Below are 23374 nucleotides of genomic sequence, written 5' to 3' on the forward strand. Positions count from 1 at the left end.
GTGTCCGTGGCTATTGGACTAGCAGAGATTTTCAGGCAATGGAAACAACTCCGTTTAAGGCAGTCGGGTTCCATTTCTCCATACGGGTGTCAGTGTCAAGGTGGTGAGCCCTTGGCTGTGTTTTTCATTCTGGGGCAGCCAGTGGACCTGGTTAGCAGGGGCTGTGGTCACTGACTGTTACAGGCAAATCAGACTTTTCTGGCCTTAGGTTTTTGTTGTTTTTATTCAGTCTGGAAATGCTGTAATCCTTTTCTACAGAGTTCATCAGCCTATGTGGGTTGTGGTTTGTGCCATAAATGAGATGTATTGGGAAGCCTTTGATCAGAAGATGAATACAAGAAGACATTATTATGTAAATGAGTAGATTTTTTTTTTTCCTGCAAGAAAAGTCAGGCCACTTCCTTGGCAGATGTGAGATGGATGGCCCTTTATTCCTGTCTTGCGTTAGAGACTCTTGATTCTCCATAGAAAAGCCGAAGTGGAAAAACACATGGCCAGGCCATGTTGGGATTTGGGGATGTCCCCATTTACTGTGTGGGGTCCCGTGGTGCGCCTGCATCCGCTGTCTGTGGAAGAAAGAGGCCTTGGGAGCAGTTTTCATAAATATTTGATTTGAAACTGATGGCAGTCACAGCACGGCCGCGAGCCCCCGAGCCCAGCTCCAAAGGGAGGGGATGGTTTCCTGCTCGTTCTATTTGTCCTTCTCTCATTCCAAGGGCGCTGACAGCTCAGATCAGCTCCGGTGCTGAGTTTTGCTGTGAGTTGTGACGCATGTGGCCAGGAATTTGTTAATGATAATAAAGTACCAGAGTTGGTGAATTATTTACTTTTACTCCCATGAGCAAGTAGGTCCAGAATTGTCCTGATAATAGTAATAATCGCCGCAAACATCACACACCAGGCCTCTGCCAGACCAGCCCTTTCCTTACACCTTGTTACTAAATGGGAGAAACATTGTTAGTATCTGCACGTGAGATGAGGAAACTGAGGTTTAAAGAGGTGAAGTGGCTTGCCCAGGGTCGCACTGTAGAGCTGGAGTGTCACTTGTACTCACCAGCAGGCCGGGATGCTTCTGTGTGAGTGGAAAATAAGGGCGATTGGACTGGCCGTTAAGATCGAGGTTTTCAGTGAACACGGGGGCAACAACTTAGAACCAGAAGCGGTGTAATGGTGGAGGTGGAACCTGCCACGTACGCCGGTGACTTTCCAGAGGAATGCGTTCCGTGTCTGGAGCGAAGGACTCCACGTTCTTTAGCCCTGAGGTCTTCTAAGACTCAAGACTTAGGTATGGAAGATGTGACAAAGGACACGGTGCAGGAGGCTGCGTGCTCTTGGAAGGCCAGGGCCAAGCCTCGTCTTGGTCAGCCCTCTGCCGCTGCTGCCCGGAAGCAGGCCTCGTGCACACAGGGGCAGGTGGGAAGGAAGGAAGGAAGGAATAGTGAGAGGAAAGGAAGTTTGAATGCATGGAAGGAAGGCATGTTTGAATTGAAGGAAAGAATTGAGGAGGTGTGTAGTAGAGAGAGAAGGATAAATTAGAACCAGCATGAGGTAAAACAAAGAGATACATGAGAGTTTTCAACTTTCGCGCAAGGCATCCTTAGTGAAAGGTCGCTACTCGTTGCTGTTTCCCATGTACCCTCCTTGTGCCCAGAACGCAGCCGTATGTTTATTTAGCGGATGGCTTTGCCCAGATGCCGGGGCTAAGTGAGTAAGACCTGATCCTCCTCTCAGGGGGGAGTCTAAGGTCTCAGGCAGTTATTTGAGCTGGTGACCTCGTTGTCTTATCCCCAGTGGGACCCTGACCGTACCTGGTCCTCACCTGAGGGCACACGTCTCATCTCTGTGCTCACCACAACAAGGCGGCCCTGTGCGATCTCCGTCCTCCTTCGCCAAAACCTCATCTTCCCTGTTTCCTACCTTCCTATGAAGCCTTTGAGGTTTTCGTCACGTTTAATGGAATGCGATCATCTCGCATGGAATGACAGTATTTTTCTTTTTTAACCAGGATTGACCGTAAGATGTCAAATGCTCACACCAGCTACAAACTGGACGAGGCACAGGCTATAATGAATGAGCTCCGGACCATCAAGAAAGCCATTTGCACAGGCGAGAAGGAGAGGCGGGACCTGATGCAGGTAAGAGGCCAGGGCTCTTCATGGCCCTGTGCACCTGTCTGCTACTTGTCTCTCTTTCCTTCGTTTAGGATTTAAAACATATTCTATGTTTATTATATGCACAATTCATATGTATTCTAAGATATACATGTATATATAATATTACGTATGCATATATTTTTTTTATGTGTATGTATACATATATATTTAAAATAACACATGTGAGTTTCCTAGGGCTGCCAGAACGCAGCACCCCAAACCAGGTTGCTTAGAACCATAGAGATTGATTTTCTCAGAATCCACAGGCTGGAAGTTTGAAATCAAGGTGTCCGCAGGGTGGCGCTCTCTCTGAAGGCTCTAGGGGAAGCCCCTTCCTGCCCCCCTCAGCTCCTGGCAGCTGCCGGCACTCCCAGGCTTGTAGATGCATCGTTCCAGTCTCTGCCTTCACTGTCACGTGGTGTTCTCCCTGTGTCTCCGTGCCTAAATGTTCTCTCCTTATAAGAACACCGATCATTGGGTGAGACCCCAGTCTGATGCAGTATAACCCCGTCCTCACTTGATTCCATCTGCAAACACTCTGTTTCCAATAAGCTGCAATTCAGAGGTCCCAGGGCTTAGGACTTGAACACAGTTTTTGGAGGACACAGTTCAAGCCGCAACAATGGGTGATACATTCGTAGTGTTCAATAATCAGAATAATTTAAAAAGTCAATGATAGGGAGGGAGTCTTGCTCTCTGCCCCTTCTCGCACCGCTCATGTTTCTGCGCATGCTCAGCTGCCCTCATGGACAGCGAGGACTGTGTCTGCTGGTCTGTGCCGGCTCCATCACACAACGATCGGCCCCGCCTTTCCCCACATCTGTGCGCACGGAGCTTCTCCATCCTCAGGACACAGCTGCATGACGTTCTGCCACGTGCATGGATGTAATTATATGACTGGGATCGCTGCAGCTTTAGGTTGTTTGACTTTTTTGCACCTTCAGTTTTTGTAGTTTCTCTTACTTTTAGAAAAAGTTGACTTTTTACACATGGACACACACTGGTCTTTTTACTCCACCCTGGCATGCATGCAATTGTTTCTGTTACGAGTTTTTTTTTCCTCAACACACTAAGTTCACATCTAGCACCTGGTAGGCATTCGTGTTGATTCTGCAGAAGGATATGGGAATCGAAGCTCAGATTCATTGGCCGAACGACTCAGGTACACACATAACTGCTTTGTAGGGCATTCCCTCCTAAGGTCAGGGACAGGTGAGACTTGCAGAGTGTCCCCAGGGTGCCCTTTAAATGGCAGGTTCCTGAGCCCTACCCCAGGCCTACTGGACTGACTCTCTGGCCAAGGGGCCCAGAAATCGGTATTTTCAGGCACCCTCTCCCAGTCGTGAGAGGCAAATGGTCCGTTGTCAGCTTTTCCCCTAGCCCTGGTAGGGAGGGAGGACAGCTGTGGCTCACCGAGGCGGCATCTTGTGCGCACTGCACGGGTGCTCTGTGGCTGCTCTCCGCCTAGTCCGAGCCTGAACCCCAGGCCTGGGCCGGGTGGTGCTCCACCACCGGGACACGGAGGGCTCGCCCTGGGTGGTCGAGCTGGTGCCCGTGCCCTGGCCTTTGTGCAGAGCTGGGGCAGGGCCACCCAGTCGCCTGAATTGGGTTCCGCACTGTGGAAGCCGAAGATAGGATTTCTTGAAGAGGCTTCAGATCTCAGCATCTTCTCTGAGGAGCTCCAGGGCAGTATCTTCTGGTAGAATCAACTAAGCTGTTTTGTTTGTCTTATACGACCTGAACGATACTGGCCCACTCCAGGATGCCTTTGTCTGTGTCCAGAGCCAGCTGCACGTGCTGGACTGCACCTGGGTGCCCTGGTGTCTGCAGAAGTAGTCTTTTAAAAAACTGTAGGCAATTGATTTCTCTTTAACCTTCACTCAGAGGGGTTCTCCGTGCCGCATACATGCTTCCTCTGATTTTTGGCAGACTAACGTACATACGTGACATGACTTCTGACCATGTAGAATTATGCTTGAAAAGTTAGGTTATGAAAATGTGTAGATGTCGTCTGGAAGCTGTTTTCACCTTCCGTGTGGTTTATAAAGACGTCAGGGTAGCGTTTGTCTCAGACTCATTTACCGATAGAACATTTGGGATGCGAAAGCCCCTCTCCTCACCTTTTTGAGGGACAGTTCAGAACGAAAATGGTACGAATTTAAGGTGTACAATGTGATGATTCGATACGCATATAGATTGTGAATTGATTACCACAGTAAAGCTCGTTAACACCTCCATCACCTCACATACTTACCTTTGCGGGGGGTGTGTGTGTGTGTATGCGTGATGAGGACTTTGAAGACCTGCTCTCTACGCCAGTTTCAAATACGCAGCACGGCATTGTTAACTGGCGGCGCCATGCTCTACGTCACTCCCCCAGGACTTAGTCATCAAACTGGAGGTTTGTCCCCTTTGACCGACGTCTCCCTGTTTCCCCCTCCTCCCAGGCCCTGGCAATGGCAGCCACCCTCCTACTCTCTGGTTCAAGGAGTTCGGAGTGTTTTGGAGGGAATGGGGTTTTGTTTTGTTTTTTTAAGGAGACACAAAGTTTTGAAAACCGATAAGAGTGGTACCACAGTTCTCGATATTATTCACATGGTGCCAGGACGACTCCATTGCTACCTGATTTAAATCGCTGAGCATTTTATTCCAGGCGCATGCAGTGCTGGACACGTCTCTTAAACCCAACAAGAATGGGGTTGGGGTGGCCAGCCCTCCGGGGAAGAAGCGGCTGCCCTGCAGCCGGAGTGCAGCGACTGCCTTTAGAGAGAGAGGCGCGTCACCATCCCTGTTCACCTGGCTTGTTCGTTCCGTTGCAGAGCCTGGCCAAGCTCACTGACGGGTTCAGGAATAACTTTTCTCTGAACGATCCGCAAGAGGCCCCTCACCAACAGGGCGCTGTTGGCGAGTCTCATCAGTTCTGTGATGCTGGGTCTCAGACCGACATCATCGGAGAGGTATGCTCACCAGGGGGAGAACTGAGTGGGTCGGGAGAGAAGGGCTGCTTTTGGGTTGCCACCTCTCATTTGCTTTAATTTTCCACCGTCTCTTCGGAAATGCTTTGGCTTTTGTGCCACTGAGTTTGAAGAAACAAATTCGTTTCTCACATCCACCTGTGAAGGCTCAGTGGCCTGGGATACAATGTAATTGCTTATGACCTCTAACTGTGTGATTCGGCTTTTTAAAAATGGCAGAATCATTTTGAGAGTTGAGTTTAGATGATTTTTCTGGCAGGCATAGGACTTTCTAGAGTATGAATCAGCTAACTTGTTCTGTAAAGGTCCAGATAGTAAATACCTTAGGCCTTGTAGACCATGCAGTGTCTGCCGCCCCTACACAACTGTGCTGTAGTCCCAAAGCAGCCATAGGCAATGTGTGAATAGTGGGTGGGGCTGTGTTCCAATAAAACTTTATTTATAAAAAGAGGTGGGTGGGCCGGATTGAGCCTTCCAGCCTTAGTCTGCTGATCTCTGGCTTAGACCAGTGGTTTTTCAGGGCGTTGTAGCTGTCTCACCCTTGGGTTACACTTCGGTGCTATTTCTTACTCTTCTAAAACAGTGGCAGGAAATTGAATTGAATTAAAATTAATTTTGTTTGGGACTTGAAAGAATGTCATAATGCCCCCTTTTGATGATTAGTGAAACCTTGAGTTAGCCACAAAAATCAAGTTGGCAATCGTCTCTGAAGCAGGGTGGCAAAGGCTGGAAAACACTACTACTGTAATGCCTTTGGGTGATGTTTATCATTTATTTGTTATGAATGGAAAAACAGTTTGGATATTTGGATGGCTTCTTTTCCTTTGGGCTTCTTAAGTAAGGATGAAATATCAATGGAATACAGAATGCCCTCCCTCAAATTAAATAGAAAGAAAAAAAAAAGGAAGGGAAGAACCATTGACAAAAGCCTCTGGGTTTTAAATAGTTAGCTAATATTTTTGAATTTTGGTAGGTAGTGCCTCTGTGAGGGGAATCTAATATTTTAAACAGTGACTTCTTGTGTCTTGGATGTTCTGGACTGGCCTTATTCTCAGTTTTGCCCTCATTGTTTTTTGAAGTAGGATCGGGCATTTGTGACCAGGCATCTTTGGGTTAAAGACTAATGGTGACCATGAGAAGAATCTGTAAGTCAAAAATGTCTGGCATTTTTTGCCCAGAGATTTTGGCAGGAAGGAAGGAAGGAAAGAAGTACAAGACTCAGTGCGTTGCGTGACTCGGTCATTGCTGCTTATCGAGGGGTTAGAATTAGAATTTAGAGAGGCTTAACTCACTTGAGAGAAACAGGTTAGTTTGCAGGTCCTCTCCTGGCTTTGTGGAAACGTCCGGGGAGAGTGGCTGGTTACGCGGCTGTGCGGAGCCAGCGGGAACTGGTGCGCTCGATGAGAATCTACTGCACAAAATGGGACGGATTGTTTTGCCTTTGTACCAACTTTTATCAAGTAGTTCCACATTTCTTTTAAAACTTAATTTATTGTTCGGAATGACACAATAAATAAGTACACTTTGTTTAAAAAAAATCCACCGATGTTGGAAAAGCAAAAGTCTCCCGGCCCCGCTGATCAGAGGTGGCCGCTGAGTGAGTGGCATTTGCTGTGTTTCCTTGTAGACCTTTGAAAAGTGGAAACGGAAAGATGAATTCAGATCGTCTTCCCTGTTGCTAAAAGTTGAAATGGATTTTCTATTTTGAAAATATGTTTTTAATATGCTTTCCTTCCCCTCCCCCGCCCTGCTCTGTTTTGGAAAGTTTGTCTTCGACGATAAAACAAGACTTGTAGACCGAGTGAGGCTCAATTGGCAGTACGAGGAAGCCAAAAAGAGGTAAGAAACTCCTTTTTCGAATCTTGCTTTCTGCTTACCTGCTTTCTCCCGTGCACAGACTTTCTGGCATCCCACTGTGTCATTGTCCACTTGTTATTGGAAAGTAGTGTCTGATAGAATACAAAATAAAGTAGCTTCTTAATACATATGAGGGGGGACCCCAAAAAACCAGAATTATCTTTTGGAGGGTGGGCCCCTTGTAGTCCAGGCTTCCCCCGCTAGGCAAGTGTTCCAGAAACCCATCTGGATCAGTGCACCGGTTGGTGGTGTTGTGAGGGGCTACGTTTGGCTCCAGCAATTTTTTTTTGAAGACTGTTTGAATGCATTTGCCCATTTCATGGCGGGCGATTTACGAGCCCACCTGGACACACTGTGCTGAGCGTTCAGCAGTTTTTGACCCCAAACGGCACGACCCCCGTGCCCCACCCTTCCTATTCACCTGATCTTGCTCCGAGCGACTTTTTTTTGTTTCCTTGGATGGAAAAAGTCCTCAAAGGGAAACGTTTTGCTGATGTGGAAGAGGTGACACAAAAAAGGGCGGAAGCACGAAAAGGGATCAGAATTGACGAGTTCAAAAACTGTTTTGAGCCGTGGGAAAAAATGTCTCCATAGGTGTATTGCATCCGATGGAGAGCATTTTGAAGGGGACTGAAGTTTAAACATGTAAGGATAAACACAATATTTGTAAATAAATTCTGGGTTTTTTGGGGGGTCCCTCCTTGTTGACAAAATTTCATGTTCATTTAAAATGGTGAAACTCTCAAAATTGCAAATAGTTATAAAGGTATGATTTAATAAAAAGAGAGACTTTTTTGGCCTTCCTTGTCCTCCCAGGTAGCGTGGAACCCCCTGCCTCCCTGCCTCCCTGCCTCCCTGTCTCCCTACCGACCGGCCTCCTTCCCTCCCTTCATACCCCGCGCTCCTTCCCTTCCAGCTGAGCGTCAGCCCCTCAGGCCGCCTTAAGCAAAATGGTTTTCTCTCAAATGTGTGGCTTCTAACTCCATAGGCTAATGGCAAAAGTCATGTATCTTGGTTTGAGAGATGGTCTAATAAGGATTAGGTCAACAGGTGCTGGTAATACCTAATCCAGGGGCATCAAACTCATTGTCACCAGGGGCCACGTCAGCCTCACGGTTGCCTTCAAAGGGCCGAATGTAACCTTAGGACTGCATACGTGTAACTTCTCCCTAACTAGGGGCAAGGAGCTCGGCGCTGCCAGCAGGTAGAAACAAGGTGCCAGGCCGGGCAAACCAAGGTTTCGGCCTGTGGGCCTTGTGTTTGCCGCCTGGGACCTAATCTATTTCACTTTGATAGTGAGAATTGAAAGGCCATCATTTCTGTTAACCTGCCTTGTAAATCATCTGCCTTCTGAAAATCGAGACTTGTCCTCGTTTGTGCATTTTCAAGTTTACCTTTTCCTCCCTCCCTCCCGGTCTTAACCGTAGGGCGCAGGCAAAACTGAGAGGTGGTATGTAGTCCTCACAGGCATGCGGGGCTTTAGCGTGTCCCGTTTCACCCTGTGTGTGCAGGGGCCGTGGTTTCAACAGTCTGACCCTGGCCTGGCGTCCATGTCCTCCTTTTTGAGACACTCTGTTTTGTTTTTTTGTTTGTTTGTTTGTTTTACACTCTGGAAAGAGTCTTCAAACCAAATGATTTGAAAATATGTACTTTGGAAAGCTATAAAGCATATCTTTCTAAAGTTCCTTTTGTTTTAGGGAGTGGGGGAACAGGAGTGGAATGCCAAGTGGGGTGAGGGGGTCTTTTCTGGAAGCTTAGTAGTTGGGTCTGCTCAGTATACTGTATCATTCATGGATGTCTGGAAATCCACTTTGTTGCCTTTTTAGAAAATGTAAAAATAGCAACAAAAGCCGATCATCTGACTCCCCGCTGGAGGGCAGGCTGGGACTGACATGGGCCTTTGTTTGCCGGGCCTCTGCCCCGTCCTTCCCGTCTTTTCCCGAGGTGCTCGCGGTGGGCTTTCCATTTGCCCGTGGACCGTGGCCAAGCCCCTGTGGCCGCGCTGCTTATCTCCGGGCTCAGATTCCCCGTGCAGGCTCATTCCTTCCCCGGAGCTGCCTGGGGTTCGTCAGGCGCTTGTCCCTTTGGGGTGTTCCTCTGCTCATTCTCACATGTTTCTTCTGGAACTGCACAATGTGGGCGCTGGAATTTGCTGTGTTGTATAAAACGCAGAAACTAGGTGGTTGCTACACTCGGGAACATAATTGTTACGTGTTTCGCTGTGACATTTACCAAACATAGCAAGTGATTTCTTTGTTTTCCAGAGATGGTATGTCGAGATAGTACATTTGGGCAAACAGTTAAGTATTTGAGAAACTTGTTCAGGGGAGGACACTGCACTTCCTCGTATCTGTTAAATGAAAGAGGTACTGCAAGATGGCTGGAACCTTGGCATGAAAAACACTGCAGCTGCAGAAGAGGGTCCTGTCCCCAGAGTTTCAGCCTTTGTGGGACAGTAGGAGCTCCGCGGAGATGCCTTTCTGGGCTGCAGTGGCGACCCAGAAAGGCATTTCTGGGATGTGCCATGCAGACGTCCTGGGGTTCCCCACTCGCAGTGGTCCCCAGCAGGGGCAAGGGGAACTAACTCTCCAGGGGACTTCCGGCCACCTCCACAGACGGCCTGGGTTGTTACAACTCTGGGGGAGGTGCACTTGGCACCTGGTGGGTGAGGATCAGTGACGCTGCTCACCACCCTCCAGTGCCCAGGATGCCCCGCACAAAGAATGACCTACCCCCAGTGTCACCATTGCCAAGGCTGAGAACCCCCGCTCTGCGCTGGAGGGGTGTGGCATCTCGGCGGGGCCATCACCGCAGGATTTCCCAGTGGCCCACCCCGCCAGCTTCATCCGCACAGAGGAGCTGCTGGGGGGCTGGGGGACCGCACTGCTGCTCAGTGCCCGCCCTGTTGCAGGGGTTTCGAGGAAATCAAGTGGTTTGTGTGGTGTAATCACATGGCGTCTCTAACCTGTTTGGGAGATCAAGTCCTTCACAACTAGCCAAAATATGTGGGGAGACCAGGGGTTCTGCCTGGGAGTGGGGATACTCCTGGTTGGATATGAGTGAGTACACATGGCCAGGGTATCTATGTGTGTGTGCACACACGACATGTGCATGTTTGCATATATGTGCATATCTGCACAAGCATTTTGATTTTATGATGTGAATAGTACATGCATACGCTGTTTTTGTCAAAGGCACTGTCATAGAGGCCATCCGTCTCCCCCTGGCCAACCCCACCTGCCATCGTTCATGGTTGAGTGTGAAACCTTCCAGCCTTTTATGTGAACATTTAACTAAATTCAGACCAGTGTACTTAAATGTGATACATAGCTTCTGTCACGTGAGAACCACTGGCCTTTGGATGGCCATTTAGATGGTTCCAGTCCTCCCCCCCCAACAGCGCGCCGGTTAACGGACCCCGCCTCGCAGAAGCGCCTGTTTCCTCAGATACTGACTAATGCGCTGTCTGGGTCGAGAGACACGCACACAGAAAGTCTGGATCGATGTCCCCAGATTGCCTTCCAAAATGACTTAACCACTTCACACTGCCACCTGTGATGGCTGAGAGTACTGGTTTCCGTGTCTCCTCAGCATCATGAAGCACCATTGTCCTTTGTAAATTTTGCTAATGGAATGGGCGGAGACATTCTCTCAGTTGTCACATGCTTTCCCTGGTTATAATGGTGCAGTTTTGCTCTGGCGGTGCAGCGCAACATAATTTTGTGTGACTTTGGGCTGTTTAAATTGCCATGTCTGATTTTTTTTTTTCCAGACAAATGATCCTTTCAAAGCATGTGAGATCCCATCATTCCTCTGTTCATAGTGGATCTCAACCATTGACGGGGCAATTTTTGGCCCCTAGGGGGACATTTTTGGTTCTCGTGACTGCTGTCATCGAGTGGGTGGAGCCAGGGGATTCTGCCAAACACCCAGTATGCACAAGACAATCCCACAGCGGGGACCTAGGTGGCCCAGAGCGTCAGTAGCAGCGTACTTGAGAAATCTTGCTCTTGTCTTGCTCCTCAATTTCTGCTGTTTGCAGACAACGCAGGCCTACAGGAGCAGGCAGAGGGGGAACTCTGCAGGTGGGATCGATAAACTCAGGGTCTTGAGGTGGCGAGATGATCCCGGATTATGCAGATGGGCTCAGTGTCATCCGAAATCATACCAGCCCTCTGTCTGCAGAACCTCTGGGGCCTTGCCCTTTCCCCCTCCCTCCCTTTTAATTGTCACTCGAGGACATGCTTATTGATTTCAGAGACCGAGGGGAAGGGGAGCACAAAGGGAGGGGGAGAAACATCCATGTGAGAGAGAGACGGATCGGGTGCCTCCTGCATGTGCCCTGGACTGAGCCCACAGCCCAGGCTTGTGCCCCGACTGGGAATTGAACCTTCGACCTCTTGGTTTATGGGATAACGCTCCAACCAACTGAGCCATCCTGACCAGGATGGCTTTGGTGTTTCTACACCAGGAGAGGTTTCTGTATTTAAGGACTTCAGAGAAGTCTTTCCTTGTGTGTCTAGATGTGAGTGTTTTTCCACAGTTGGGACGTCATCAGCATGCAGTGTTGTGGACAATGAGAGGTTTCATGTGTATCTGGATTTAAAGGATGTTTGTGGAAATGCAACTCATAATTCCAAATGGTGGTGTGATTTCTAGAGAATTCTCCAGACCAAAGCAGCACTCTCATGACTAGCTTTGTGTTCTTAACTCTGGGTCATGTGAGATGCACCCAAACATCCGCTGCTTCCTCTCCCCTCAGGGACACCCCTTTGGATTCTCAAGGCAGACTCTAGGATGGGAATATTGGTTAGGCTTCATTGGTTAAAAATTGCAGAATTTTTTAAGGCCAATTTGGAAGAGCAAGTCTTCTTGAAGCAATCCCGGTGACGCAGATAGCTCCTTATTTTTAACCTAAGAGCACTTGTTCCAGAACTGTGCACAAACTGTAGCTGTTTCCATAGAAACACTCGCCGTCCAGATAGGAACAAAACATTCGGCCCATCCAGTTTCTCTGTGTCTTAGTGTTTGTTGCCGGGATGGGTCCTGCTGTTCATCCGTTGTCAGGAATCAGGGTAGTGTTAGGATTCCAGTGGAATTTGATCAGTCGCTTGGATTTTTCCTTCATTTCTCAAGTGGCTGTGTATCTGGGTTTTGGGGGTGGGGCTGGGCTACGAGACACAAAGGAAAGGGTCCGTGACGTCGTGGCTCCCTCTCCCCATTCAGGCCAAGAGAAAGAAGCCTGCAGACGCTCTGCTTTTCATTTGAGGAAGTTGCTCTCGGAAGATCTGTGCATTCAAAGGGGAAAAGATGTGAGGGCAGGGAGGAATGTTGGGGTACTAGCAGACCCCTTATGCCGCATATTCTAGATTCAGACTTCTCGGGTTTCCAGTGTAGGATAGAACGTTGAGCTGAATGGACGCTGGTTTATCGATACTTAGTTCAGTCAGCTGAAGTGATTGCATCGTTCATCTTAGATCTCAGTTGAGGTTTTCTGGAAGTTACGCATTTTTATTGAAATGGATATTTACAAAAAGAAAGCTAAGGAGAGCAACCTAGAGGATCAAATCTGTAGCTGTAATTGAAATCTGAAGGCCCGAGGCTCTAAGCTGACACGGCGTCCTGGAATGTAGCATTGGGATCCGTCACGTCTCATCACTGTCACATGGGCCCGTGGCTTGCCTGGACTGCCACTTCTGTTCCAGAAAGCCGCAGTATTTTAGGAACATGTGAAATTATATAGTAGACTGCAGAATTTGCTGCAAGTCAAATAATTGGGGATTACTCTGGCTATGTAAGAATGCCTCCAAACTGTGTAATATAGAAAGCGCATGTTTTCTTGGAAAAATGCAAATCATATTTGAGATTTTCATGTGAACTGGGAAGGCCCGAGTAATGCCTACAGTATAAATGCAGGTTTCCATTCGCAGTCTAATGGTGCCTGGATTGTAACAGAAAAGGTGTTTGGGCAAAACTAGGAAAGGAAAAATGATTCTTATTTTAGTTCTGTCCACATTAGACCTGTTCAGGGAATAGAATTTGGAAATCACATAATAAATATGAAACCTGAATTCTTGACTGACGGTTTGCTTTCATTTCTTCACTGCCACGAGCACGAGGTCATAGATTTTAAAGCTTTTGAGGGCATTTGTGAGAGATTATATATAGGCCATAAAATGTATTACCTATCGAAAATAAGAATCAATAAAAATACAGTTGACTTGTAGGGAAAAAAGAAGCCTTGCCAATTTTAAGTGGCTCTCAGTTCTCTTTAAAAATGAACTGGGAAAACGTTCTTTTTTTGTAAACTTGAATCATGACCTCGCTTTGCTCCCATGTATTTAATTTCACTGAAGTGATATTTCAGAAAAGAACCATTCTGGACATTTTTTCCCCCTTGTTTTACCCACAATTGGAATGATGGTAGTCACAGGATTGGGGCTCCGACCCTGGGGTCAGCTGTTTGGCGTGGATGTAGAAGAAGGGGCGTTAGAACCGTGTTAGCCTCAGGCAGTGAGTCTGTTCCCTGCAGTAAACCCAACACACCCAGGTTGCTCCTCAAGGGGGCGCTCGTCTCCAGGCCAGTGATGTGCTAGACAAGGCATATGGTTTTAAAGGCAAAGCTGTCTTGCCTGTCCCTTGGCGAATGTACAAGAAATCATTGAGGGAATCCTAGAGCTTTCAGCTTCCAGTGCAGACAGACAGACACGTGTGTGTCTCTTGACCTGGCCGAGAGCAGGCCCTGCGTGTCTGCCTCCAGAGTGCAGACACAGGGGACAAATAGCACCTGCAGTAGATGCCAGTGTCCCCCAGAGTCATATATGGCTCTGAAGTGGACATGCAGCCGTTTGCATCATTGGTAAACGGGATCATTTTTTTAAAAAGCACTAGTCTTAAGCATAGCAGTGCTTGCCTGGTGCTCAGCACAGCCCAGACAACTTTTCCAGATGGGTTGCATGAAGTCAGCTTCTTCCAGACCTTCTTTCTGCTCCCGAGGTTGTCCCTCACCATATGTCCTTGCATATTTTTCTCACAAGTTGTGGAAAGTTACAGTGCCTGTGTCCAAGTTGGGCCGCGGTACGACTTCTTGGATGCCCACAGTGGGCAGACCTTTTGAAATTTGCCCTTTGCCTTTGCTCCCTCACGCAATTCCTTTTCTCCCCCGTCATTCTTTGTTCTGATACTGGATGTTCCTTGAGATTTTCTGGGAAAGAGTAGGATTATCTAGGTTTGCATCTTCTGTCACCCTTGGCAACTCAAATCCTTGGAGCACAGCGGCTAACCTGGACCCAACTCACATGGAATCTTGATCCCATGTGTAAACCTCAGAAATCTCAAAAAGAGTGCTTCTAAAATATGCCTGCTTGTAGTGTACGTTTGAGAGGTAGCACATATTACAAGGCAATGGCGCTACCTTTAGCTGGGCTCAGATGGGCTTTCCTGTGGACCCACGAAATTGAAATGAAACATCATGAGGACACAATGGATTTGCTCATTGTTCTTCATCTCTTTTGTATTTATTCCTTACCTTTGACTTGTCCTGATCTATAGTACAATGTTCCAGAAGTTTCATTGGGTATAGTGTCTGATTTGGCACTAACTTATTTATGGGTCTGCTTGGAGTGTATTTTCCTCGGGCTTCGGTTATATGACGGCCATAAATTTTCATTACGCTAATTAGACAGAGGTGGACGCCTCAGCGCAGCCGGATCCCTAACTCTGTTCAGCTGCCTCTGTCATTAGTTTTCTCAGTGACATGATGTGGCACCATTTTCCAACACATTTGCAGGAAATTAGTTTTAAGTTAGAAAAGACCTTGTCTAATAAAGCTACTGACGTTCAACTATTTTCTTTACCTTCTCGGGGAATTGGAGGTGAGTAAATGCATACATTGAAAGCAGTGGACTCCGGGTTTTCTGGTTGGTTTGGTGCTTGAGGAGGGGATCTCGCCTGGTCCTCTGGCCGGGCTGCCTGGCCCCCGTGCCCATGTCTGGTTCAGGAGGAGACTGTGTTGGTTCAGGGCCGGCCGGCAGGCTGTAATGCACGGGCCAGTCCTGGCTGACTGTCGGCACCTATGGGGAGCACAGTGTTGAGGAGGATTCTGGAGTCTGGGCCTGGCAGGCAGGATGCCAGCTCTGGTTAGTGACGTGTGCCCTGGGCATGGGGACCGGTAGTCTCAGGAGCACTTTTGCCATGCCTGTTTTGGTGAGGGTCATCTCGTGGTGCCTAATGCAAGCTCCTGAGAGCCCCAAGGCCAGTGAGCGCCCTCCAGATCGGGTCCGGCTGCCTGAAAGCAGAGGGTGTCCAAGTTGAGCAGGCATCACCAGCACCTGGAAGACTTGTCAAAACCCAGATCGCCCCACGCGGTCCCCGGAGTACCACTGTCAGCAGGCCTGGGTGGAGCTTGAGGTGCACACATGTAACGAGCTCCCAGGTGGTGGAGAGGCTGTGGGTCAGGGACTCCACCATGAGAGCTGCTGCCTTGGAGGCCGCAGGACTGTGTGCTCCTGACACTGGCCTCCCTTGAAGCTCCCCGGGACCTCAGGGAAGTCTTTGGATTTGGTGTTCGGACATGCATGCCAACCTCTGTCCTCCACAGCGCTGGGTTCGGGTTGAGTCTGGCATTCCTTGTTTCTGCCTGGGAATGGATCATGCTCATGGCTAGCCACACTTAAACTTAAAAGCATTCTACCCCCGCTTTGAAAGGATGCTCTGAAACCACGAGCCATATCTGTTTCACTTGATCTGTGTTCCCCAGCACCCCAGGACACAAAAAGTGGTGCAGTCTGTTTGCCGGGCAAACACGTGGACACGGAGGCCCGTGGAAAGTGACGACAGAGCCTGTATTTTGTACCTGGAGGATGTGGTGCCGACGGACTTAGGGCGGCTCACTGGGTTGCACTCAGAGCAGCTTGCACCACGCCCACGCGCACACTCACCAGGGCCGACTCTCACCCTTCCGTACATTTGCTGGCGTGTATATTCACTGCTCCACGCGTTCGGCCCTTGTGGGCTCTCTGCTCTCTGCATGGCATTCGTAATTTCACACACGGTCAGGGTCTCCTGGGCAGGAGCGAGCCCACCGAGCACCGGGCTTCAGGGCTCCTCGTTTAGGAGCACTGTGACGGGCGCAGTCTCTCCTGAACTTTCTCACGGTGGGCGTTGGCAGTTAGGCACGGCCGAGCGGGCGGGAAGCAGGAAGCCCTCTTGTGTGTGCAGTGGCGTTTAGCTGGCGGTGATGGGAGATGGGGAGCGAAGAGCCAGCTCCCTCCCGCTCTGGGACAGGACTGCGTAGGAAACCACGAATCTGAAACCACACGGCACATGGGTGTGTGGAGGACTGCCAGCCTTTTTGTCAGTTCTTTGAAACAAGCATGATGTGGTCCCCCCGAATCTCATATACAGGGTGATCACACTCATTTGTATACACAGATTTTCAAACTCTTTATTTTTGTGAGTTCATGGTCACTCGGTGCAGTCATTGCAGTATTTACTCAGTAGAGTGAGTTTCTAGAATCAGCGTGATGGTGCCGAGAACGAGTGAAGGCGGTTTTGGAAGTTCCTGCATTTTTCTCTCTCCGTTCCTTGCAGAGTCTCAAATATCCAGCAGCAACTGGCCCAGCTGGAGAGTGAGTCCTGGCCAGGCATGGCCGAGGCCGACAGGGACCGGCTGCAGCTCATCAAGGAGAAGGAGGCCCTGCTTCAGGAGCTGCAGCTCATCGTCCAGCAGAGGCGGCCGGTGGAGGACGTGGCCCGGCTCGAGGAGGAGAGGAGGCGCCTGGAGGAGGAGATCCAGCGCGCTCGCGCCACCTCTGTGCAGGGCGCCACGGAAAGGTGGGCTTAGCCTCCGGACTTCCAGGAGCAGGACCCAGCTTCTAGTGAAGAACGAACCCGAAAAGCTCCACTGGTAATCCTGTGTATGGCTGGAGAAGGGTGTCTGCCGGGGCAGCTACTGCCGGGCCAGCTTCCTTGCCAGGCAGAGAGAAGGTGGAGGCGTATCGGGCGTTGTTCAGGGTGCCGGCGGTGCATTTTCAAGCCAGACAAAAACAGTCTGTTGTTGGGGCGTTTATGACTCGAGTGTGCTTTTTAGTTATTTAGCCGTTCAAACGGAAATCATTTGCGGGATGGAATTTGTCGTTGGATTTCTTGTTAGAGAAATGTATCTGATGTCTTTGAGACCCACCCATGGGCTCTTTTCTCACCTACAGGATCCTGCTTCAGGAAAAACGGAATTGCCTACTTATGCAGCTAGAAGAAGCTACTCGATTGACATCCTATCTCCAGTCCCAGTTAAAGAGGTAGGCACCCTTAAAAGAGGAAGGTGTACTTCATTACCACGTCATGAATATCATGTTATAAAGACGTGTCCGGGAACTTCGTAATTCCCTTTAGCTTGGTTTTCTCCACCAGGACTTAGGACCAGAGGGGGTGGAAACACAGAATGCGAAAGCGGGCACGTTGTAGTTTCAGGAGGGGCTGCTAATATGTGATTCAAGGAATATAAGGAGACCGACCGAATCTGGCTGTGGAATACCGAGTCTGAAGTCACATTCATGCAAGGATTTTGCAGTTCACAGCTTCCGAATGTGTGTATCCGTCTGCATATACGCAGACAGACCTTTTTATTCTGGGTCTTTAAAAACCATTACGGATAGTATTTTGTGGGTCATGGGTATTTTAAAATAAGATTTGGATGCTGTACGATAGCTCCTGTTTTCAAGTACTTTATCGTGAAGCGTAATGGTCAGGGCTTTCTGTTACAATTTTCTCAGTTACTCCTTGTAAGAGTTTCAGGTGAGAGAAACCGTCTTTGTCACAGCCCCCAGTGAGAAAGTGGGAAGCTCAGAAAGGGCAAACAAGTTGGCCGTGTGGACTCGGCTAGTCCGCCTTTGAGCTGGGCCTTGAACTCAGACACGATTCCTTGATTTTAACTACTGCCACCTACTGCCATTCAGAGGAGACAGAGGAAATGTTCTAGAAGGTGCCTTATAGCGTTCGCAGGTGTTTCAAGACATGCTCCTGTCCACGGGAGAATGGGGCAGGGGTCTGTTCCGTCGGGGACAGACTTGCCGCTCAGCCTCGCCATGCGCAGCGGGGGCTCCAGTGCTGACTGAGGGCGTGCGGGTTCTCTCATTTCAGCCTGTCTGCCAGCACCCTGACCATGTCTTCGGGGAGCAGCCGGGGCTCGCTGGCCTCCAGCCGGGGCTCGCTGGCCTCCAGCCGGGGTTCCTTGAGCTCCGTCAGCTTCACCGACATCTACGGGCTGCCGCAGTACGAGAAACCCGATGCTGAGAGCAGCCAGCTTTTGCGCTTTGATGTGATTCCCTTTGATGCCCTGGGACGGGAGGCTCCCTCCTCAGAGCCCCCCGTCCCCTCCGGCTTCCACAAGCAGAGACGCTCCCTGGACACGCCGCAGTCCCTGGCTTCCCTGTCCTCCCGCTCCTCCCTGTCCTCCCTGTCTCCCCCGAGCTCGCCCTTGGATACGCCCTTCCTCTCGGCCTCTCGAGACTCGCCCTTGGCCCCGCCGGGGGATAGTTTGGAGGTGCCAAGCCTGGGTGCCCTGGACAGACTGCGGGCTCAGACCTCTGCTCTGGGAGAGGAAGACTTGCAGGGCGCTGCATCCCTTCCTCTGCCGCCGCCGCCGCCGCCGCCGCCGCCGCCGCCGCCGCATGCATTCCCTGCCCCTGCCGCCGATGGGGAAGGACCTCGTGAGCGAGGCCCCCAAATGGCCACTGTTGCCACCGGTACAAGTAAGTATAGACCAGTCCTGCGGCTTTTCCTGGTCCTGGGAGGAAGGCTTCAGATTCAGGGAAGGAATCGTGTGTGAGGGCACTGAAGCCGGCTGGTGTTTCAACCACACGGCGAGCTTTAATTTCTGCACCACTGCTGGGGCGAGGGGGCCCGCTGGCTGGCTGTATCCCGCAAAGGTCACTGAGATCCGCAAAGTAGTCTCTGCCAGGCCTGTTTTCAGGACGTGCTTCACTGTTGACAAGGAGGGGAGGAACCACACGGTCTTCCACACCACACCGAGGGGCTGAGGGAGAGGCGCCGGGGCCCAGGGAGCTCTCAGGGCGTGTCCAGACGGAATGTTCCCTGTGCGCTGCTCCAGACCCGCACGCGCGCTGCTGTCTGCCCGTAGCTGAGGGAATCTCTGCTTCCTTTGTCTTTGTGATTTCATTTCTCCATCCTCTGTCCTCACACTTTTAAAGGTTATAGTTCTGTCCAGAGAGGAAATGAAAACAATTGGCATGCCGGCTCAGTTTCTCTGGTGGTCTCCGAATTGAGACACATGTAGCCACGGGGAACTTCGTTCCTCCAGGCCCTGTTAACTCAACTTCTACTCGGTACCAGGGCCTGCCAGCTTGTGGTTCGTGTAGAAAACCGAACTGCTGTTCTAAAGAATATTCCAGCTGATGGCTCATGCACAAAGCGGGGCCTGGGCTTCAACTCTCCTCACCTTGACCCCCGTCTGCTTTTCCAAGCCACCCTCCAGGAACTCTGACTTCCCCAGCTTTGAGAGAAGATCAAGAATAAGCTCTCCTATTCCTGAAGTTCAGCCCATTTGATGAACTTATTTGCACACCAACACTGCTGTAGGCACTGTGTTAGGCGAGCACCAGGTGATTAGTATAGCACAGTGGGTATCAAGCAGGGGCGTTTTGGCCCCCAGGAGATACTTGGCAATCTCTGTCTGGAGACATTTTTGGTGTTCACAACTGGGTGCAGGGGCTGGTAAGGAGGTGCTACTGCCATCTAGTGGAGGGAGAGCAGAGGTGCTGCTCAACACCCCACAGTGCAGAGGACAGTGCCCACCACAGAGAATGATCCAGCCCAAGTGTCATATCACTGAGGCTCAGACATCCTGGTCATGTCGTGTCGAATAGTTTGACGGTAAAGGGTTGAAATAAAATGTGAATACAAAACCAAGTTTGAGCTCAAGCAAGCAGTGGAGTGGAAACGGGTTTTAGACTAGCAGCTTAGAGACCCAGAATCTGTTCTGTTGAACAGAACCTCGTTGGCTTGCTAGCTGGGTGACCTCGAGCGAGTTCCTGGGCATGGCTGAGTCTTAGCTTCCCTGCCCTGGAATGAGTGGTCTTTATGGGCCCTCCCATTCCCCGCCATTCTCCTACCCACGAGGTTTCATATACAACCACGCTGGTCACCACAGACATGTAAATATGAAGAATGGTCTCTGTTAACACTTACATATTTCATCAGCCCCGGGGCTTTTTGGCACCTGTCACTTCCTGTCTTCCCCTCTGTGTTTGCAAACACCCCTTTTGGATCCCCAGACACAGGGTACACATGCAGGTGATCTTCACTGGGGTTAGTTTTTAGAATCACCAGTTCAGGGCTCCATGTTTATTCCTTTCATTCCCCAAAGGAAATACAAAATAGGGACTGAATGAATCTGTTGTTAGTTACTTAAGCTTGCTTTCTCAGTGCCCCTGCCTTCCATGCAAACGTCTCTTTCAAGGCCGAGATACAGGAGTATCAGCCTCATGCAGAAAATCCACGCTAGGCCCAAGGGCCCTTTTGGGCCAAGAGAAAGACAAGGTGGGAAAGAGAAGAGTTGGCTTAACTTTGAATCCTGATTTCTTAATTTTTCCTTTTCCCTTTGTGGCAGACATCATAAGGCTTCCAACGTGTTGAACTGAAAAGTATTAGCGTATGCTGTGGTCACATACTGCCACCTGCTGGCATATTCCTTTATGACACCGCCAGTTGACTTGGATCCTTGCAGACTAGAAATGACCCAGCCAATGGGTCCTGGTAGGGGCTCTCAGGGGGCTGGATTGGGTAACCAGCTTCAGACTCGGACGCAGAGTGACCTCTTGCTTCCCTGATTCTGGGGGGGCATCATTATTCTGATGATCCCAGAATCATCATAGCTTCGTAAAGCTAGCGAGGCTCTCAGCACTCATGATGTTACTCCGCCCCTCGTTTATGAAGCCCAAGGTCACAGAGTTCCCTCTGACTTTCCATTCCAGTCTGGCTAGGAACAGTACAGTCCACGTCTGACCTCAAGCAAGTTTTACTGAGATAAAGTTTGAGCAAGATAACATTCAAAATCGCTCAAACCTAAGAGACAAGCCCTAGGATATAATTTCTCTTAAATCAGTTTCAAGGAACAGGCAGGGCGGTACAGGGAAGAACAGCAGTAGATTGTAATCGGGAACATTTTTTACATTTTACTACAGTTTTATCTTCCCCAAGTTTTCAAAGTCAAAGGTTTCATCATTTTGAAATACTTTCCAGTTTTTATTTTCCATTGGTATTTGCTAATCTAAAGCCATGAAAACCTTGAGTTTGCTTATCTATTCCTTGATGTTTTTATGATGTGCATACTGTTTAAAATTGTTGGCTTACATTCTGAAGTTTTTTCACTTTGTGCTTTTATCTCTTTTTCTCATGCAACTCCACAGAAACGCTCACTGTAAGTGACCTTGGAATTTTCCTTTACCTTGTCGGTCAGGCTGCGTGCGGCACATCTTCGTGCAGTGAATCAATGTGCTCAGGATGGTTGGGGTGTGGCCCAGAGGGCACAGCTCGGAGTTGTACCTCAGCGAAGTTCAACAATTATTATGATTCTTTCAACATTAGTATTTGTCATGCCAGCTAAAGTTGTATATGAAAGAAAAGCTCGACGTGTTTATTCTTCTATATACTTTCCCCCAGATTTTTAATGGCTCCTATTTTTTTTTTTGCTTTCATTATTTTTAATATGCTAGGTGGCTGCTTTGCTTACAGTGTGGTTTTCATTCCGTCTTCTTCCTTTCTGTCAACCAGCATTGATGTCCTTAGGTCTCGGTGTCTGTGTGTCTGTTTTTTAACGATGACAAAGGTAGAGGTTTTAAAAGCAACTGTTTGGAAGCTTGTGTACTCCCAAGTTCATTGGCATTGAGCCGCCTTGAAGCCTGAGAGCAGACAGCTGGGGTACATGTGGGGGGCGGCAGGGGGTGGTCTGCTGTGCGCTTTTTCCCCTCACCCAGGGCAACGGCTGACCGCACTTCCTCCAGTCAGCTCTGCTTCCGGTTGCTCCGTGGTTTCGGTGGCTGATCCTGGGATCATTGAAGATCATCCCTTTGTCCCTTCATCCACCTTCCTTGTGGTGAGGGAGAAACTCGGTCAGAGGCACACCATCAGGCTCACGGGAAGTGCTTATTGCACAGTGTTGGGGGGCACAAAGCCGCGTCGGAGCGGTGTCAGGTGCTAGGGCTGCGAGTGGAAGTGGCCGTTTTTGTTTGCGAGGGTCTGTGCATTACACTGAGGGGTTCCGCCTGCAACCCAGAGCTGGGGACTTTGGGTTCCTCCAGATGGCAGGAGAGACGAGCAGAGTGGCGCTTGGGCATATCCTGGCCTGCGGTTTGAGAGTCAGGGCCTCCAGCAGCCCCGGAAGGGAGGTGGCTCTGGCCCAGGCTAGAAGCTCCAGCTCCTTCAGAAGGTCAGCTTTTGCCTGCAGTGGAGATTACAAGACCAAGGACCATAGCTGCGTCTGTTTTGTGTGTTGTCGGAAGCGTTCGGATTTAGTCGGTGTGTGAATAGTAGTTTGACTGGAAAGGGAGGTGGTCATATAGACTCACCATTTCCCTTGAGTTAGGGGGTGCACAGGTGTCTAGATGTTCTGTTGCTAGAGCTGAGATGGCCGAGGAAAAGCGCAGAGACAACCCAGGAGGTGCGTCATGAACAGGAGGCACCGCCGTGTCAGAGTTGCACACCAAGGCACTCCGGGGACATAGCGACAGATGATGGGCCTGTCCCGTGATGGTTCTGTGAAAGGAACTTGGTGCTACGAGGGAAGGAGTAGAAACAGTCGAGGAAATGCTGAAAGGAAAGATGTCAGTGGTTGTCTTTGGTTCTTGATTAAAAATGATTTGAGGTGAAAAGAAGCTGCATGGAAACGCCCGCTTTCTCACCCCAGGAAAGCAGTTTCGGGAGCAAACCTGGGCCAGGAGGAGGCTGCAGTTAGACGGGCAGATGCTCAAGTGCGTGTTTTCAAAGGCTGCATCTGGGGTCAGCCGTGTCCTCTGACTTGAGAGTCACTACAATTTTGTTAGCATTTACTTAGATAATCTTTTATGGTTTCTGATTACAAAATGCTAGTATATGTTTATTGTATGAACTATGGAAAATGCCAGACAGCGTAAAGAAGGAAATGAAAGATACCTATCCCCACTTGGAGAGGCAGCTGCTGCTTGCATTTGGGGGAACCTGTCCCCCCTAGCTGTTTGAGTGTGACAGTCTCTCAGTGCACTGTGAAGGGGCTCCCGACTGACACCTCGTGTTCCCTGCCCCTCATTCGGGAGGCAAAAAGAAATTTGTCCTAGTTCGGGGAGCCTTCAGAGAAGTAGGCAGAAGTGTATTTCTCCGCTTTTTCAGTGTTTAAAA

The 23374-nt window shown here is 49.6% G+C and overlaps 1 protein-coding gene across 6 annotated transcripts in view; it reads left to right on the plus strand.

The window, feature by feature from the left end:
• Positions 1–23374, plus strand: part of WWC3 (WWC family member 3) — a 99506-nt gene that overhangs the window by 60224 nt on the left and 15908 nt on the right. For all 6 annotated transcript variants that reach the window (XM_036016280.1, XM_036016281.1, XM_036016283.1 and 3 more), the window contains 6 exons: positions 2006–2135; positions 4973–5110; positions 6894–6967; positions 16577–16819; positions 17194–17283; positions 18125–18735. In XM_036016280.1, coding sequence (XP_035872173.1) covers positions 2006–2135; positions 4973–5110; positions 6894–6967; positions 16577–16819; positions 17194–17283; positions 18125–18735 — 1286 coding nt within the window. The remainder of the gene's footprint in view (positions 1–2005; positions 2136–4972; positions 5111–6893; positions 6968–16576; positions 16820–17193; positions 17284–18124; positions 18736–23374) is intronic.

Source organism: Phyllostomus discolor, chromosome X (genome assembly GCF_004126475.2).
Source record: "Phyllostomus discolor isolate MPI-MPIP mPhyDis1 chromosome X, mPhyDis1.pri.v3, whole genome shotgun sequence".
Taxonomy (NCBI): Eukaryota; Metazoa; Chordata; class Mammalia; order Chiroptera; family Phyllostomidae; genus Phyllostomus; species Phyllostomus discolor.